The sequence below is a fragment of the Gorilla gorilla genome, chromosome 14 (assembly GCF_029281585.2).
Source record: "Gorilla gorilla gorilla isolate KB3781 chromosome 14, NHGRI_mGorGor1-v2.1_pri, whole genome shotgun sequence".
NCBI classification, from domain to species: domain Eukaryota; kingdom Metazoa; phylum Chordata; class Mammalia; order Primates; family Hominidae; genus Gorilla; species Gorilla gorilla.
This window is the reverse complement of record NC_073238.2, coordinates 116,078,155-116,096,469: the sequence shown is the minus strand read 5'-3', so window position 1 is coordinate 116,096,469 and position 18,315 is coordinate 116,078,155. Positions and strand designations below refer to the sequence as shown.

General features: G+C 34.2%; 1 protein-coding gene across 7 annotated transcripts in view; it reads left to right on the top strand.

The window, feature by feature from the left end:
* NALCN (sodium leak channel, non-selective) overlaps positions 1-18,315 on the top strand; it is a 363,332-nt gene that overhangs the window by 38,205 nt on the left and 306,812 nt on the right. For all 7 annotated transcript variants that reach the window (XM_031001413.3, XM_055359447.2, XM_055359450.2 and 4 more), the window contains exons 5-6: positions 1,345-1,484; positions 1,573-1,701. In XM_031001413.3, the coding sequence (XP_030857273.3) occupies positions 1,345-1,484; positions 1,573-1,701 (269 nt within the window). The remainder of the gene's footprint in view (positions 1-1,344; positions 1,485-1,572; positions 1,702-18,315) is intronic.

Genomic DNA, 18,315 nt, shown 5'->3' with positions numbered 1-18,315 from the left:
TCTGACATATTTGAAATTTGAAAAATTAATTTTAATTGATATGTAATACTTGTATGTATTTATGGGGCACTGAGTGATATTTTATGTATACAAGGTGTAATGATCAAATCTGCATAATTAGCAATTTTATATCACCTCAAACATTTTATTGTTAGAAAAGTCAATAGCTGTAATATCTTAATTATTGTCAGTTATATTTGTGAATTATTTCTCAATCAGAAATGAAAATCAATACTATAGAAAATTATTAGCTGTTAATCAGATATAAAATATATTCCCTGAAATGAAGGAAACAATGTGGAGTAATATTTCTGTATTTGTAAATAAAAAATTGAACTTAAAAATTTAAAGTCTAGTCTTCCCGTATTTGGATAGGTATTAGCCAACATAAAATACTATATTGCAAATATTAAATGCTTTATTATAAGTGAGGGGAACGTACGTTAAAAAGACTTACAGGAGAGATTTGATTGGAAAATAAGTAGAATTAATTTATGTGCATTCATTAAGACATGATTTTGCCTTTTAATTCAACTAAAGTTACTATATTCTATTGATTTGATTTGATCTGTTTTGATTTCATTGTGGTAAGAACGCCTAACATGAAATCTACTGTTTTAATGAATTTTAATTGTACAATAAATTATTGTTAACTATAGGTACAATGTTGTACAGGTCTCTAGAGTTCAGTCATCTATTCTTTATTTAAAAATTCAGAATTCAAAACTTCACAGCCCATTCTGCCAACTCATGATAGTGTTTGTTGATAAGCTTTCCTTTCATATTTTTATAAAGTTCACCTCTCCCACAATTTAATTTCATCACTCATATATTTTTTTAATCAGCTTTGTCAGGTTGAATCGTTTCTCACATTAATGTGTTCTTTTCCATTTAATAACTATTGTGTGATTGACAAACATTTCAAATTATTATTTTGCCTGTTAGTAAATAGTGCAATTCTTTTTTAATATTTTAACCCTTTCTCTATTACTTTATTTTCTAGATATTCAAAAGCCTCCACCAAAGAACATTATTAATAAGAAAGACAGCATACTTACTATATATTCTAAGTTGGCACTTCTTGTAACTAAAAACTGTCTCAATGAATGAGACAGGAAATGAACAAGATTAATGTTGTTCTTATTAGTTTATGTATTTGTTTCTGTTAAGATAGCTATAGCTTCAAAATATACTCAAAAGAAAGTGGATTTTGGTGGAAAATAATGTACGGCTAAATTCAGAGTAGAGGTGCACCTACTTATGCTGCTAACATCTGTATGTTCCATGACTATAAGCAATGCTAAGGGAAAATCCAACCTCATTTACCCATCTTTTAATTTGTAGGTGTTTGAAATTGCTGATATAGTTGATCAGATGTCACCTTGGGGCATGTTGAGGATTCCACGGCCACTGATTATGATCCGAGCATTCCGGATTTATTTCCGATTTGAACTGCCAAGGACCAGAATTACAAATATTTTAAAGTGAGCGCTGCTTTACAATAAGTTAAGAGGAAAAGTTTATGAAGTTTTTTGTAAGTTTTATGTACTTTACCTACTTTTGTTTCCCTAGGCGATCCGGAGAACAAATATGGAGTGTTTCCATTTTTCTACTTTTCTTTCTACTTCTTTATGGAATTTTAGGAGTTCAGATGTTTGGAACATTTACTTATCACTGTGTTGTAAATGACACAAAACCAGGGTAAGTTTATCTATTAACTGCATTTTAATCTAGTTGATTAACAAAGATATCTCCGTAATTTTCATGAAAATAACCTCTGTGTCAGATTTTTCAAACAGTGCTTATGCCCTCTTTGTTCTGTGTCTCTGCTTCCTCGGTATGTTTTTGTCCAATTTTTATTTTATTTTATTTTATTTTTGAGATGGAGTCTCGCTCTATCATGAGGCTGGGGTGCAGTGGTGCGATCTCGGTTCACTGCAACCTCTGTGTCTCGGGTTCAAGCGTTTCTCCTGCCTCAGCCTCCCGAGTAGCTGGGACTACAGGCGTGCACCACCATGCCCGACTAATTTTTGTTTTGTCCAATTTTTAAAGACAAGTATTCAAGACAGGACAGATTGGAAAATGTAACCTGGTGGAAAAGTAGATTAAGCAAATGCAAAGTGTACATTTAGAAATGTACACTTAGTGTGGCAAAATGGGGAGTGTGCTAACATAATAACATAAACCTAAAGCTTCACTGTGGAAGCTTTTCATATTAGAATGAGTTACATGTTCGGGAAAAAAAGCTCATTTTTATTATTATTTACTTTTGTCATCATTCCCTAAAATAGTTTCCTAAATGATTATAACATCATTTCTAGACTAAACACTATTATCTGTTGCATTTGTCTGTTGTAGAGTTGGTGGGTAAGCTAGAATGTATGTACTTTAATTACCTATTATGTATTATGCAATAGAGCACCTGCCTCTTCTACTTGGCTGATCATTGTTAATATACAACTCCAGGGATGTGATGGCAGGAGAGAGCAGAGTGGGATGTTGGCCCCTAGATGGTCCAGAAGTGTCCCATTAGGTGTTAGCTAGATATAGAGTTTGGGGTTCCAAGCACAACCCAGAAGTGCAACAGATATGACAATGCCAGATTTCAGGGCAGCAGGGATTGGGGATAATACAATTGATTTTATACCTTATATTCAAATCTTCACATAGGAATTTGTCTATTTATAAATGAAGAACTCATCCATAAATTACCGATTGAAAAATCTTGATTCAAATCATAGAAATTAGATTTAAAGCACTTTGTAAAATTCAAAAAGAGATTACAAGCAGCCATTCATCTTCAAAATATTTTTAATATATCAATATCTACTTACAAACCAATTGGGTATATAAGGATCATTGAGTTTAAAAATATTGAAAGGGCTATGTTGCGTTTTCTGCAGTTGGAGGATTTCTTTTTCATAAAGTCTATATGCTTGTATATATACAAAGTAAATAAACCACAAATAAGTGAATATCTCTGTGAGTATAGACATCATGATAAGCTTGGCTCAATTCCAACACTTTATTGTATGAGTTTGCATAAATTATTTAGGTTACTCCTCAATGAAGTAGATTAATAACAGGACATACTTTCTAGAGGCATCAGGAAGAGCAAATGAGGGAATGAATGTAAAGACAAGCAAAGTAACCAGCACATAGTAAAGGCATTCACTGTATGCCAGCTGTCATTATTTTGTTGTCATAAAGAGATATGTAAACACGCTTACATGCTGAGGTGGTAGGCATAAGTGTATCCGCCAAAATAGAGATAACATGGTTAAAAAAAAAAGGAAAGAGCAATAAAGAAGACCAAAATTTAAACTTGTAAGAGTGTGAAAGGAAAACATCTATGACTAACTCATGGCTATGTTATTTTACTGACAAAGTAACTAAATTAATTCTGAGTTTATTTCACATTTATAATGGTCATTTAATTATTAGTCTCTCACAGAAATAAATTTAATAATTGAATTTCTAATTCATGCACAAACAGTATATGTATATTATGCAACTCCTAATAATTATATAATGTTCTAAAAACTAAAAGTGAATTTAGTTGTTTGCTGTTGCACCACCCCAAAGAATGTCAACTCCAAAAAGGTAGAGATTTTGTTTCCACGTGTTTTCAGACCAGGAGGCATGTGCAAGTTTCTAAGAAAATATGAATGAATTCAGTAACTTCAAAACATCAGTATAATTTCACTGGTTAAATGTTAAACAGTAAAGCATAATCTATTAGTCAAGGCCTTAATTAATTTTATTTTTATTTAGAAGGCATGCTTCTCATACCTACTTAGAAATTTACCAGAGGGGGCTGTGCACAGTGGCTCACACCTGTAATCTCAGCACTTTAGGAGGCTGAGGAGGGTAGATAACCTGAGGTCAGGAGTTCCAGACCAGCCTGACCAATACGGTGAAACCCCCTCTCTACTAAAAATATAAAAATTAGCCAGGCATGGTGGCACAGGCACCTGTAATGCCAGGAGGCACCTGTGATCGGGAGGCTGAGAAGAGAATTGCTTGAATCCAGAAGGCGGAGGTTGCAGTGAACTGAGATCGTGCCACTGCACTCCAGCCTGGACCACAGAGCAAGACTCCGTCTCAAAAAAAAAAAAAAAAAAAAGAAAGAAAGAAATTTACCTTAGGTTCACAGGAGTGTGGACAGATACCATGCCTTCCTTGATTATCCATAGTATTATGTTGAAGTAAAGATCTCATTTTTTCTTGTTTTTTAATATAACTTTTATTTTTGCATGATGTGAGTGAATAATCTATTCAAAATTATTTTTAAAAGAAAAATACTGTTGCTACTAACCCCACTCCCAATCTTCATTATTATTGTTCAAAATAGCCTTGGAAAATAACTTTTTGATAACCATTTTCTGGACATATTATTATTTTCCCCTATTATTGAAATTATGTCTCTACTTTAACCACTTTATTGAGATTTTGGTGAATATAAAAATCTTTACATATTTATTATATACGTCTTGAGGGAACTATTTCCTTTTTCTGTCAGAATTAAATCCAGAGAGTAAGTTATTGCATTTATTATTCTACTTCCTGAAAATTATGATCCTTCTCAAATTAACTTCTGTATTTCTTATGAGGTACTTCCTGAAAATAATGATCCTCCTCAAATTAATTTGTGTATTTCTTATGAGGTACGGGTCAAGATGTAGTCTTAACTTAGTGGTTGGAATGGACATCGGTATCTTAGGAGAAGCTCTCAGTATTTCCGTTAAGTGGGATGTGAGCTGTAGAGTTTTCAAAGTGAGGAAGTTACCTTTAATTCCTATAGTGCCAAGAGTTTTTGATCATTGATGTATGCTAAATTTTGTCCAGTGCTTTTCCGTTTTTTTCTGTTAATGTAATGAATTACATGATTGACTTTTTTAATAGAAACCAATCTTGCATTTCTGGTATATTGCTAATTTGGTCATATTGTATTCCTCTTTATACATTGGAAGATTTGATTTGCTAATGTTTTTGTTACAAATTATTGCATCTTTGTTCACAAGGAGCATTATTTTTAGGTTTTTTAAATTGAAGTATCTTTACCGGGTTTTGAAATCCGGGTAATGCTGTCCTCATAAAACAAGTGGAACATGTTTCCAAGGGTTAATATAAGATTCATATTCTTTCTTTCTTAAATGTTTGATAGAATTCATGAGTAAAACTCAGGGCCTGAAATTTTCTTTGTGAGAACGTTTTTCATTACAAATTAAATGTATTCAACGGACAGAGCTATGGAGTTGTTATCTTTCTTGTTCTGTTAAGTTGGTAAATTTTGCTTTTCAAAGAGCTTACCTATTTTTATAGTTTGTCAATATTGCATAATGTTTATACAAATGCCCTCTGATTATCTTTTGAATGTCTGATTATCTTTTTAACATCTGTAGAATAGTGGTAATAAGCCATTTTTTCCTGACATTGATAATTTGTACCTTTCTCTCCATTTTTTTATGTCTTCTCAATTGTATTAATCTTTTCACACACACACAAGAATCTTTGCCCTATTTAATGTTCTCTATTGTTAGTCTGTTTTTCATGTTGATTTTTTATCTTCATTATTTCCTTATTTCTGCTTTTTAGTTTTTGTTTTCTTTTTCATCTTTCATAAAATGAAGGTATATAGACATCTTTTAACATTTTTCTAATACAATAATTTAAAAATACAATTTTCCTCTAAGCACTGTTTTAGCCTCTAAGCACTGTTTTAGCTGCATTTCCAAAATGTTGATATGTTGTATTTTTATTATTATTCAATTCAAATATTTTCTAATATATGTGATTTCTCCTTTGACCTGTAGGTTATTTAGAAGTGCATTTTTAGAAGGATGAGATTTTCTAAAAATGTTATTTGGGTGCATAATTTTATTCTGTTGTGGTCAGACATAGTCCCTGTGAAATTTCAGCCTTTTGAAATTCATTAGGAATCATTTTAAGGACCAGTATATGGTCTGAATTGGTGAAAATTCCATGAGAATTTGAAAAGAAAAAAGTGAAATCTGCAGTTTTTGAGTATAATATCTATAAATGTCACCAAAGTCAAGTTGGCTGATAATTTGTTCCGGGTATTTCTATCCTTCTTGGTTTTTAAAATCATGGTTGTTCTAGCAATTGCTGAGAGAGCACTATTCAATTTTCTAGACATGACAGAAATTTTCAATCTCTCTTATTTTTGTCAGTTTTTGCTTTCTATAATTTTCAACTTTAGGCGCATAACGTGTCATTATATCTTTCAGATGGGCTGACCTTTTTATCATCATGAATTTTGAATTTTTTTCCTAATTAGCTTCGGGATGCCAGGGTATATGATGGGTCAAGAACATGACGTTTCAAATTTTTCAATAATCATAACTCTAAAGTAATGTATAACTCTAAAATAATTTATTTTATTTAATCATCTTTTATCTTATTAATCAATTGATTTGTTCCCACAATTACTTACGTGTACTTTAGACCATTCCTGGATTGACAGTAAAAGGGAGCATATGACAAATTCTTAGTTTTAGAGCATGGGCTGCACAATCCTGAGCCCAGCCCGGTGGTGATGAAGTTAAGCCCAGTACTAAGAGCGTAAATGAAGAAGAAACTCAGTAGTAAGAGAGTGTGGACCAACTGGTCAGATGCTCTAATCAGCAACTCTCATTGCACTGTCAAAACCTTGGAGATTTTGTATGTCTTTTAAATAAGTGAAGTGAATCAAGTGGTGCCTACCAAATTTATTTTGTCCTCTGTGTCAGTGCGTGGCATACAACATTAACAATGAGAAGCAACTAACTCCTATAAGCTATTTTGGGGGAATAGAGGATGGTACAGATATCACAACTTTACAGCAAATATTACAACTCCTTCAAAACACAGTTTGGCAGTTTTTAAAAAAATAAAAATAAAAAAGTTGATCAAGCTGGGTACAGTGGCACACACCTGTAATCTCAGCACTTTGGGAGACTGAGGTGGGATGATCACTTGAGCCCAGGAGTTTGAGACTAGAGTGAGCTATGATTGCATCACTGCACTCCAGCCTGGGTGATAGAGTAAGACCCAGTCTCCAAGAAGTAAAAATGAAAGAAAGAAAAAAAGTTGAACAGGCACCTGCCACATCTCATTTATTCCACTCCAGGTATTTAACCAAAATAAATAAAAATGTATGTCCATAGAAAGATTTACACATGAATGCCCACAGCAACTTTATTCATAGTACTCCAAACTGGTGACAACCCAAATTTCCATCAACAGATAGATAAACTAATGATGGTATATCCATATAATAAATACTGTTTAATAATAATAAATAATGAACTATTGATGTATACAGCATCTTGGATAAATCTCAAAATAATTATGATGACTGAATAAAGCCAGATTTAAAAAGAGGACATGTTCTATTATTCCATTTACATAAAATTCTAGAAAATGCAAACTTATCTTTAATGATAGAAATCAGCAGTTGCCTAGTGATAAAGGTTGTGGTGGGAATTAAGGGATTACAAAGGGGCCTCAAGAAACCTTTGGGGTTTATTGACATGTTCATTATCTTGACTGTGCTTCTGTACATGTGCCAAAACTTATCAAACTGTACACTTTTGTATGTGCAGTTTATGTTATGTCAGTTACACCTACTGAAACTGCTTAAAATGTCTCAGTGTGAAGTAGAAATCTAATTTTTCATATGGTTAAGCAATTGTGCCTGCACTATTTATTGTGTACTATTACCCACTGAGTTTAGTTTCATCTGTCTCATTCACTAATTCCCTGTCTATACATGGGTCTGTTCCTATGGGGCTCTGTTGTGCTTCTCTGGTCTATTGGACTATCTCTTTGCCAATATCACACTCTGAAAGTCTTTCAAATTACAATCTGGCTTTACACATGGGGTCATATTTCCAGCTTTCAGCTTTACATGGACTCAAGACCTGGTCTTCCGCCTCACGTGGGCATTAAAACCCAGGCATTAGCTCCCATTCATAACACTATGTCAACTCATGTTCCTTCTGTTCCTACTCATTTACTGCTTTCCTTCTTATGTTTTGACATTTTGGAATGCAGTTTTTTTATTGTGAGCCTAAATGCGGAGTTTTTAATGCTATCTGTTTGTAGTGGAAGGAGTTGAATTTGCTGTAGTCCATCTTGCCACAACCAGGACTCACATCCATAGCTTTTTTTTTTTTCTATTTTTGTCTAAGGTCCTTGAGGACACGTATGAGAAAGGGGAAGAGGATATTGTGTTGTATTCATCTTTTTATCCTTAGTACCTAGTGTCCTAACACAGAATAAATAATTAGTAACTATTTATTGAAGGCATGGTTGAGAACATATTCTATTTAGACAGATAATATTAACATGATGACAAATTGATAAAGAAGATGAAATGAAAAAGAAACAGAGAAAAGTAAGTTGTTAAAAGCAGGAAAGGAGAAATGGCTAAAAAATAGAAAAACAAAGTTTAAGTAGAAAGAAGCAGTGAATTAGTTCATGTACGGAGTAAGAAAATTGAAGCAAGTGGTGAGTAAGGGAGTTGACTGTGTGGGTGAGGGAAGAGACAAATACATGGAAGAAAATCTGTAGGTAGTTGGATTTATTTTTTTAGTGTATGTAGGCTGTAGAATATGCCTAGATTGTTCTATGAGTGAATATGAAAATGGAAAAAGATATTGTGTGGGTTGGAGACAATCAATATGGAGATGAAGAACAGGGAAATCTTCTGGATAAGAAAGCAGCTGTGTAGTACTGCAGTGGGTACAGAGGCTGGCTTCAAATTACCGTTTTATTAAAACCAAGTCAGAATGTGAGAGTTATAAAACTTGTAAATGCAGCTAGAAGATCAGGCATTATGCTGGCAAATGAAAGCTCATATTGGCACATAAATGATCACAGAAATTGAGAACAGATACACGAATGTCTTCTGAACTCATGACCCTAGAGTTGCTTCAGTAAGTATTCTTTGCTAGTTCCACGCTGTATTTGGTACCAAGAAAAGAATGATACTGAAAAAATGCATGAAAACATGCCTTGTGATCTAAATATTAGCTCCAGCTCATTACTTTATCCTAAAAATGAAGTTCACCATGAAAAATTTCATAAATGTTGACAGAATGCTTAGTTGCCTGAGACATAGCCATTGTGGTGAAATGGCTGCATTTTTCTCTTTCCCATATGTGTAAAACCTGCCTAGTAGCATACACACACACACACACACACACACACACACACACACACACACACATTTATTTTGTCTTCTTTTTATGTGACTCTTTGTTTACTATTTGAGAAGAAAATGCTTAACTAGCCACATGGTAGTAATGTTGATCATAATCACAACTGTTATAGCTTTGATGATTCATTTCAAGAATCTATCAATAATATCTTTTTTGTTGTTGTTGTTTTGAGACAGACTCTCACTCTGACACCCAGGCTGGGGTGCAGTGGCATGATCTCAGCTTACTGAAACATCCATCTCCCAGGTTCAAGAGATTCTCCTGCTTCAGCCCCCCAAGTAGCTGGGACTACAGGCGTGTGCCACCACACCCGGGTAATTTTTGTATTTTTAGCAGAGACAGGGCTTCATCATGTTGGCCAGGCTGGTCTCGAACTCCTGACCTCAAGAGATCTGCCTGCCTCAGCCTCCCAAAGTGCTGGGATTAAAGGCCTGAGCCACCATGTCCAGCCTTATTTTTTAAAAAAATTTCAGTTCAATATTACTGCATTTTAAAGCCCCACACGTAAGCAGAAAAACTGTCAGCACCATTTTACTGTTACTATTAGCCCAGACATAAATGTAGTTTTACTCTTAGAGACGCAAGAAATATCCAAACTCAAAATAAAACAGAAAATGTTAATGGATTTGAAAATTTTTAAACTTTTTTGTTTCCTTTTGTAGCCTCTAAACTATGACTTTTTTTGCTGCTATAAAGACACATGCACACGTATGTTTATTGCAGCACTATTCACAATAGCAAAGACTTGGAACCAACCCAAATGTCCAACAATGATAGACTGGATTAAGAAAATGTGGCACATATACACCATGGAATACTATGCAGCCATAAAAAATGATGAGTTCATGTCCTTTGTAGGGACGTGGATGAAATTGGAAATCATCATTCTCAGTAAACTATCGCAAGAACAAAAAACCAAACACCGCATATTCTCACTCATAGGTGGGAATTGAACAATGAGAACACATGGACACAGGAAGGGGAACATCACACACCGGGGCCTGTTGTGGGGTGGGGGGAGGGGGGAGGGATAGCTTTAGGAGATATACCTAATGCTAAATGATGAGTTAATGGGTACAGCACACCAGCATGACACATGTATACATATGTAACTAACCTGCACATTGTGCACATGTACCCTAAAACTTAAAGTATAATAATAATAAAATAAAATAAAATACATTTTTAAAAATTCAAAAAAAGAATTCCCTGTGTAAGAACATTCAAAGTGAAAGGAGCATCATAGGGAAAAGGCAAACCGTGACAGCAGAGAAATAGGAGATGCCACATCAAGACACCACCATGCTTACAAGTTGGCACTTTATCCTGAAGACCATAATGAACTGCCAAAGAAGCTGAAACCTAAAATAAAATTATTGTTTTTACATTTAAAGATGATTTTTCACATCTATATTTATGATCTCACCTTTTAAATCAGTATCTACTTTTGAAAATGTACATGTAACCTTCAACATACACACAGAAAATAAGATAAACTAATTTATATACTTTTGTTTCAATCCTACACAATTAGAGTTGATTTTTACTCCATATTTAGATTTCCAGAATCCCAGCTCATTAATTTAATATTTGTTAAGCATAAAAGCTTTAAGACCTAGAATGCATGGGACATGGAATTAAGCACTAGGGATAAAAGAGGAAGAAAAAAATAGGTCATGTCCTGGAGGAGCTCACACTTGAGGCAGCCAAAGATTAATTACCTTAGGCACTGATTAGTAATAATAATAATAATAATTGGTTAGAAAGTGTTATCAGATCTCAAAAAAGAGAGAAAATATGAGTTTTATAGTCTTTGTAGGGAATATGACCTTTGAGCAAACTCTAGAATTAGAAATGGAGGGTTTGAATTGGAAATTAAGGCAGGATAATACCTTTCAGATGAAACAATGTAATAGAGTAATAGGATGTATAATAGAATGCTGGCCCCAAACTGGGATGGCAGATTTAAGTTGTGAGTTTGTTTCTACAACTACAGAGTCCATTGAATAAATACAACTTTATATATTAAAATAAAAAAAATTAAAAAAAGAAATTCTGTCATTTGGAATAACAGGAATGAATCTAGAGGACATTATTCTAAGTGAAATAAGCCAGGCACAGAAAGATCAATACTGCATGATCTCACGCATATGTGGAATCCTAACCAGTTAATTCATTGAAGTAGAGAGGACAATGGTGGTTACCAGGGGCTGCGGCAGGAGGGAGATGGGGCTGCAAGGGAATGAGGAGTTGCTGATCAAAGGGTACAAAGTTTCAGCCAGGCAGTAAGAGTAAGTTTTGAGATCCATGCACAACAGGGTGACAATGGTCAATAATAATGCATTATATATTTCAACATAACTAAGAAAGTAAATTTCAAGTGTATCATCACAAAAAAGTTAAGTGATGTGATGGATATATTAATTGGCCCGATGTAACCATTATGTCTTGTATACATATATCAAAACACCACATGATGCTGCATTAAAGTAATGCAATTATGATTTGTCAATTAAAATACTATTATTTAAAAAATGTATTATACACATCTCCGAGTCACATATTAAGCTAAGGTATGATGGCTGTGTTTTCAGCAATCAGTGTTGCCAGCTACTGCCGTGACCTCATTTCTCTTAATCATTTAAGAGAAACGATTAAGAGAAATTGTTAACAATTGTTCCAACTTCTGCCTAATTGATTTGCATGTATTATAGCCTAATAATGACAGAGATTTCAGACCAGAAACTTGCATATCTTGGGTTTCATAGTTGACCTCCAGAACTGATTGTGTTTAATATGTGAGGCAAACAAGATAAAAAAGCAACACAATATATACAGTTTTGCTTTTAAATGGAACTTAGTTCTTGTAAGGCCCAATAGCAGGGAATCTTAGTTATGTCTTCAGTAGCAGTACTAGTAAAGCTTTAGATTCTTCTCTGTTAATGAATGGAGACCTAAGGCAATTATGAAAAGGGTAATGAGATTTGACTAAGCAAAGCAGCTCATTTCCTAAAGAAAGTTGAGAAGAGCAATGGCTTGTAGCAGAAACAGGTGTTGTGAAATACCAACTGTGATGGCAGAAATCTCCCCGAAGCTGGAACAGGAATGTTTAAAAATGAGCTGGCAGGTTAAACAGAAAAGATGAAGACTTACCTGACACCTTATTATCATTCCTGAAAAAGAAGGGAAACATATTCATAGCTCAGTATCAAATAATGAAATCTTATTTCCAAGAGTGAGATAATTAGAAAAACTTTAAGGTAAGTAAGTGTAACCATTAAATATATAAAAGTTTAATATAGAGAGAGCAGGATTCAAACAGGAACTCAGGAACATATTCGCGATGGCTGGACTACTAGCTTTAAGCCCAGAGGTAGGGTGATCACACATCACAGATGCCCAGGACAATCTTGGCTTATCCCTACTGTTTCAGAGTAATCACTAACAGCCTGTTATTCGATTTTAAGGAATCTCAATGTAGACAATGCATTTTATGGACACCTTGCCCAGGGGAAGTTTATAGAACTTGGTATTTTATAAAATATCACCAAGAGTTGAATTAGAGATAATATAAAGTTGGATTTTTTGCAGTTTGCTCTTGCTGGTCCAAATACATTTTACGTTTATTAAAATAAATACATTAAAATTTATTAACTAAATTAAAATTTATTTGTCACGTATTCTTTAGGGTACTTGGCAAATAAGTGAAGTATTGTCTTATAAATTTTGTTGACAAAATAAAGAGGTTTTTTCATGGAATGCTACGCAGCCATGAGAAACAATGAGACTATGTCCTTTGTAGCAACATGAATGAAGCTGGAGGCCGTTATCCTAAGCAAACTAACACAGGAAGAGAAAACCAAATACTGCTTGTTCTCACTTATGAATGAGAGCTAAACACTGGGTACATACAGACACAAAGAAGGCAACAACAGACACTGGGGCCTACCTGAGGGTGGAGGGTGAGAGGAAGGTGAGGACTGAAAAACTACCTATTGGGTGCTATGCTTATTAGCTGAGTGGCGAAACAATCTGTACGCCACGCCCGCATGACACACAGTTTACCTATATAACAAACCTGCACATGTATCCCTGAATCTAAAATAAAAGTTAAAAGAAAAAGAAATACAAATAGAAACATACTGGAATTTAGAACATTAATTTTTAATTTCTAAGGACTTTATCAAGAGACAGTTTTGTAGAATATGTAAAATCATAATTGCCCCAAATTCATGCAACAGTCTATGATGTCTTCTTGATTCCTATGTATTTATTTATTTACATATGTTTATTGACACAATAGATGTAATTATTTTTGGAGTACATATGATATTTCGATACATTCATGTAAGGCATAATAATCAAATCAGGGCAATTGGCATATCCATCACCTGAAACATTTTTCTTAATACTGGGAACACTTGAATTATTCTCTACTAGCAATTTTGAAATATGTAATAGATTACTGTTTACTATAGTCACACTACTGATTTATCAAACGCTTAGGTCTTATTTCTTTTATCTGACTGTATTTTTGTACCCATTCACCAACCTTTCTTCATCCAACCCTGGCCTTTACCCTTCCCCTTCTCTGGTAACAACCAGTCTACTTTCTATCTTCATAAGATCCACTTACTTAGGGCCTAAATATGAGTGAGATCATGTGATATTTGTCTTTCTGTGCTTGGCTTATTTCTTTTAACATAATGACCTCCAGTTCTGTCCATGCAGCTGCAAACGTCAGGATTTCACTCATTTTTATGGCTGAATAGTATTACACTGTGTGTGTGTATATATACATATCACATTTTCTTTATCCATTTATCCATTGGTGGGCAGTTAGGTTGATTCCGTATTTGGCTATTTGGAATAGTGCTGCAGTCAACATGTGAGTGCTGCTATCTCTTCAATATATAGATTTCCTCCCTTTTGGATATATCCCCAATAGTGAAATTGCTGGATCATAGAGTTGTTCCATGTTTAGATTTTTTTCAGTCTGTACTGTTTTTCACAGTGGCTGTCAAAATTTGCGTTCCCACCAACAGTGTATGAGTGTTCCTGTTTCTCTGCATTCTCACCAGCACTCACTGTCTTTTTCATAAAAGCCATTTTAACTTGGGGTGACATGATATTTCACTGTAGCTTTTATTTGCATTTCCCTGATGATTAGTGATGTTAACCATTTTTATATACCTATTTGCCATTTGTATGTCTTCTTTTGAGAAATGTCTATTCAGATTTTTTGTCCATTTCTTAATCAGATTATTTGATTTTTCCCATTGAGTTATTTGAGTTCTTTATATATTCTGGTTATTAATCCTTTGTCAGTTGAATCATTTGCAGACATTTTCCCTTATTCTGTGGGCTGTCACTTCAATTTGTTGATTGTTTCCTTTGCTGTGCAGAAGTTTTGAGCTTAATGCAATTCCATTTATCTATTTTTGCTTTAGTTGCCTGTGCTTTTCAGATTTTGCCCGCCAAAAAATTTGCCCAGTCCAGTGTCCTGGAGCATTTACCCAATGTTTTCTTCTAGGAGTTTCATAGATTCAGTTCTTAGATTTAAGTCTTTAATCCTTTATTATTTGATTTTTATGTGATGAGAGGTAGGAGCATAATTTTATTCTTCTGCACATGGATATCCAGTTTCCCCAGCACCATTTGTTGAAGAGACTGTCCTTTCCTTAATGTTCTTGACACCTTTGTCAAGAATGAATTGGCTGTAAAAGCATGTATTTATTTCTGGGTTCTCTATTCCATTCCATTGGGATATTTTCTGTTTTTTTACCAGTACCATGCTGGTTTGGTTGCTATAGCTTTGTAGCATATTTTGAAGTCAGTTAGTGTGATGCCTCCAGCTTTGTTCTTTTTGCACGAGATTGCTTTGGCTATTCAGAATCTTTTGTGTTTTAATATAAATTTTAGGATAGTTTTTTATATTCCTGTGAAGAATGTCATTGGTATTTTGATAGAGATTGCATTGAAACTGTAGATTGCTTCGGGTAGTGTTGACATTTTAACAATATTGATTCTTCCAGTTCATGAACATCGAATATCTTTCCATTTTTTGTGTCTACTTCAATTTCTTTCATCAGAGTGTTATAGTTTTCATTGTAGAGATCTTTCACTTCTTTAGTCACAATTATTCCTAGGCATTTTTAATTTTTTAATAAATATTATAAATGGCATTGCTTTCTTGATTTATTTTTCAGATTGTTCACTGTTGGTGTATATAAATGCTATTAATTTTTGTATGTTGGTTTTGTATCCTGCAATTTACTGAGTTTGCTTATCATTTCTAACAGTTTTTGGTGGAGTCTTTAGGATTTTCTAAGTGTAAGATCATGTCGTCTGCAAATGAGGATAATTTTATTTCTTCTTTCCAATTTGGATGTCGTTTATTTCTTTCTCTTATCTGATTGCTCTGGCTAGAACTTCTGGTAGTATGTTGAATAAATCTGATGAAAATGGGCATCCTGATCTTGTTCCAGATCTTAGCAGAAAGGCTTTCCATTTTTCCGCCTTTGGTATGATGGTAGCCATGGGGTTGTCAAATATGTTCTTTATTGTTTTGAGGTATACCCCTTTTATACTCAATTTTTTAGTGTTTTGATAATAAAGAGATGTTGAATTTTACCAAATGCTTTTTCTGCATCTATTGAAATAATAACATGGTTTTTGTTCCTGGTTTATTTATGTAATGTATCATGTTTATTGATTTCCATATGTTAAGCCATCCTTTCATTTCTGGGAGGTTAAATAATATGTCCAGATGGTAAGTAAGAAAGCCAGGATTTTAACTCAAGTCTAACTTCCAAGCCTATGTACGTTTTATCATTTGAGAAACTTCTGTATTTTAATTCTACATTCATAAACCTATAGACACATAGAGATCCACATCCATATGTATAAACTGTTTATAATATATGTAGTATAATTTCTACATTAAAGTTTTTATTAAGTCTGGTTTCTATCCCTATGTATATGTTATGTTTCATGGGATTTGACTTCATCTAAATCTATAAACCAGTGATATATTATATATTTTAGTACTATCTATATATCTCTTTTAAAATTGTTCTGCACATTGATCTCCAAGATGTGAACCACCTGAGGTGCCAGAAATCAGCCTTTCATATGATAATAATATTAATAAAGTAAATATAAGAATATATTTCAGAATAAATTGAAGTTTCAGATGGAAATTAATACCAGCATGATTTTTACCAGAATAGCAAAAATGTTTGTGAGAGTCTTCAGTATACAAAAAGAAAACCATGCAGTTTGAATGGGGGTCTAAAAGAAATGTAACTTATTTTGATCAATCTTTTGATCATATGTTTACTTCCCAAAAAGAAGATAATGTAATATTATAGGTTATAAGATTCTCATTATTAGTGGTAAATAAATTTTATTGAACAATTGCTGTATGTTATTTTCTCACTTAATACTTATAACAACCCGATAAGTTATGTTCCATTTTTACACTGTATATTACAGCCAAGGAAATTGAAGCTGAGTAAAGTTAAATAAAGTGGCTAAGATGAAACAGCTTGTATCAGAAGCAAGACTAAACCCATTTCTCCCTCACACTGCTTTCTATGCTTTCAGTTGTAACTTGTTCGGTGTATGAGATAGTCTTCCTTCAACATGTGTGTCCAAAATGTTTGAATAAAATATTTAGTTTTCCTTTAGTTACAAGGAGCATATTCTTAAAAGACAGGTTCTCAGTGGGACACATGAGTAAGTGGTTAATTACGATTGCTTATTTTAAGACTGAATTCTAAAGGCATGCACTGGAACTTCTGAACATCCTCTGTGGGTGTGGAATGAGGAGCTCTACCTATTCAGTCCCTCACAAATAGTGTTTACTGTAGCCGCCTCCATAGAATCGATATTTACTATCACTTTTGTATCTCAGGTTCCACCCAACCAACTTGGTTTTCCCCACGATAGAAACCATAATAAGTATGCATAACTACAGCAGCACCACGAGTAAATTTTGAAAATTAATTTTTAGGCTGAAATGTCTTTGGTAAAGAAAATCACCTGGCAAAAGTTGTAAAAAATACTGATTCCAAGCCACATTTGTGATTCGTATTTTTAGGCAAGGCTGAGATTCTCAGAATTGGCCAGGTTAGAAATCAATCATTTAAAATTTTAGTTTTGCAATTAAACTCCAAAAGATATGTTATAGAGTAGAACACAAAATTACATGGCTTTTTAAAAAAATAGACCTTGAGTCTTCAAAGAAATGTTAGTCTTCTAGCTAGCTGCTTACTGCCCTGCCCAAGGGTAGCATGCCTGTCCTCTTCCCTTAAGACTATTTCCCCAGAAATGTCCAAGGAGCACCAGAGGTAATTAGAGCCTCCTGTCTTTCCTGCAAAGAGGCAGGTATGTCTTTGTTTTCTGGGACGGACAACCATCTCAATTTTATTTATTTAGTGACTCTTACATGTTCTTATTTCTAGAGATTGAGTTGGGCCGGTGTACTTTGTGGTTGAGTGTGGTTGGAGTCGTCAGGGGCATTGGCACTTTTAAAATCCCTCACTGACTTTACTTTTTGTGTTCACATCATTGGGGAGTTTGTAAATCCATTCTTTCATTGCTGTAAAGAAATACCTGAAACTGGCAGGGCACGGTGGCTCATACCTGTAATCCCAGCACTTTGAGAGGTCAAGACGGGCAGATGACTTGAGACTAGGAGTTCAAGACCAACCTGGGCAATATGGTGGAAACCCATCTCTACTGAAAATACAAGAAATAGCTGGGAATGGTACTGTGCACCTGTGATCCCAGCTACTTGGGAGGCTGAGGCACAAGAATCGTTGGAGCCGGGAGGTGAGAGAGGTTGCAGTGAGCCGAGATCATGCCACTGCATTCTAGCCTGGGTCACAGAGTGAAACTCCATCGAAGGAAGGAAGGAAGGAGAGAGAGAGAGAGAGAGAGAAAGGAAGAGAGGAAGAGAGGAAGAAAGAAAAAGAAAGAAAGAAAAGAAAGAAAAGAAAGGAAAGAAAAAGAGAGAAAGAGAAAGAAAAGAAAGAAAAAGAAAGAGAGAAAGAAAGAGAAAAAGAAAAACTGAGACTGGATA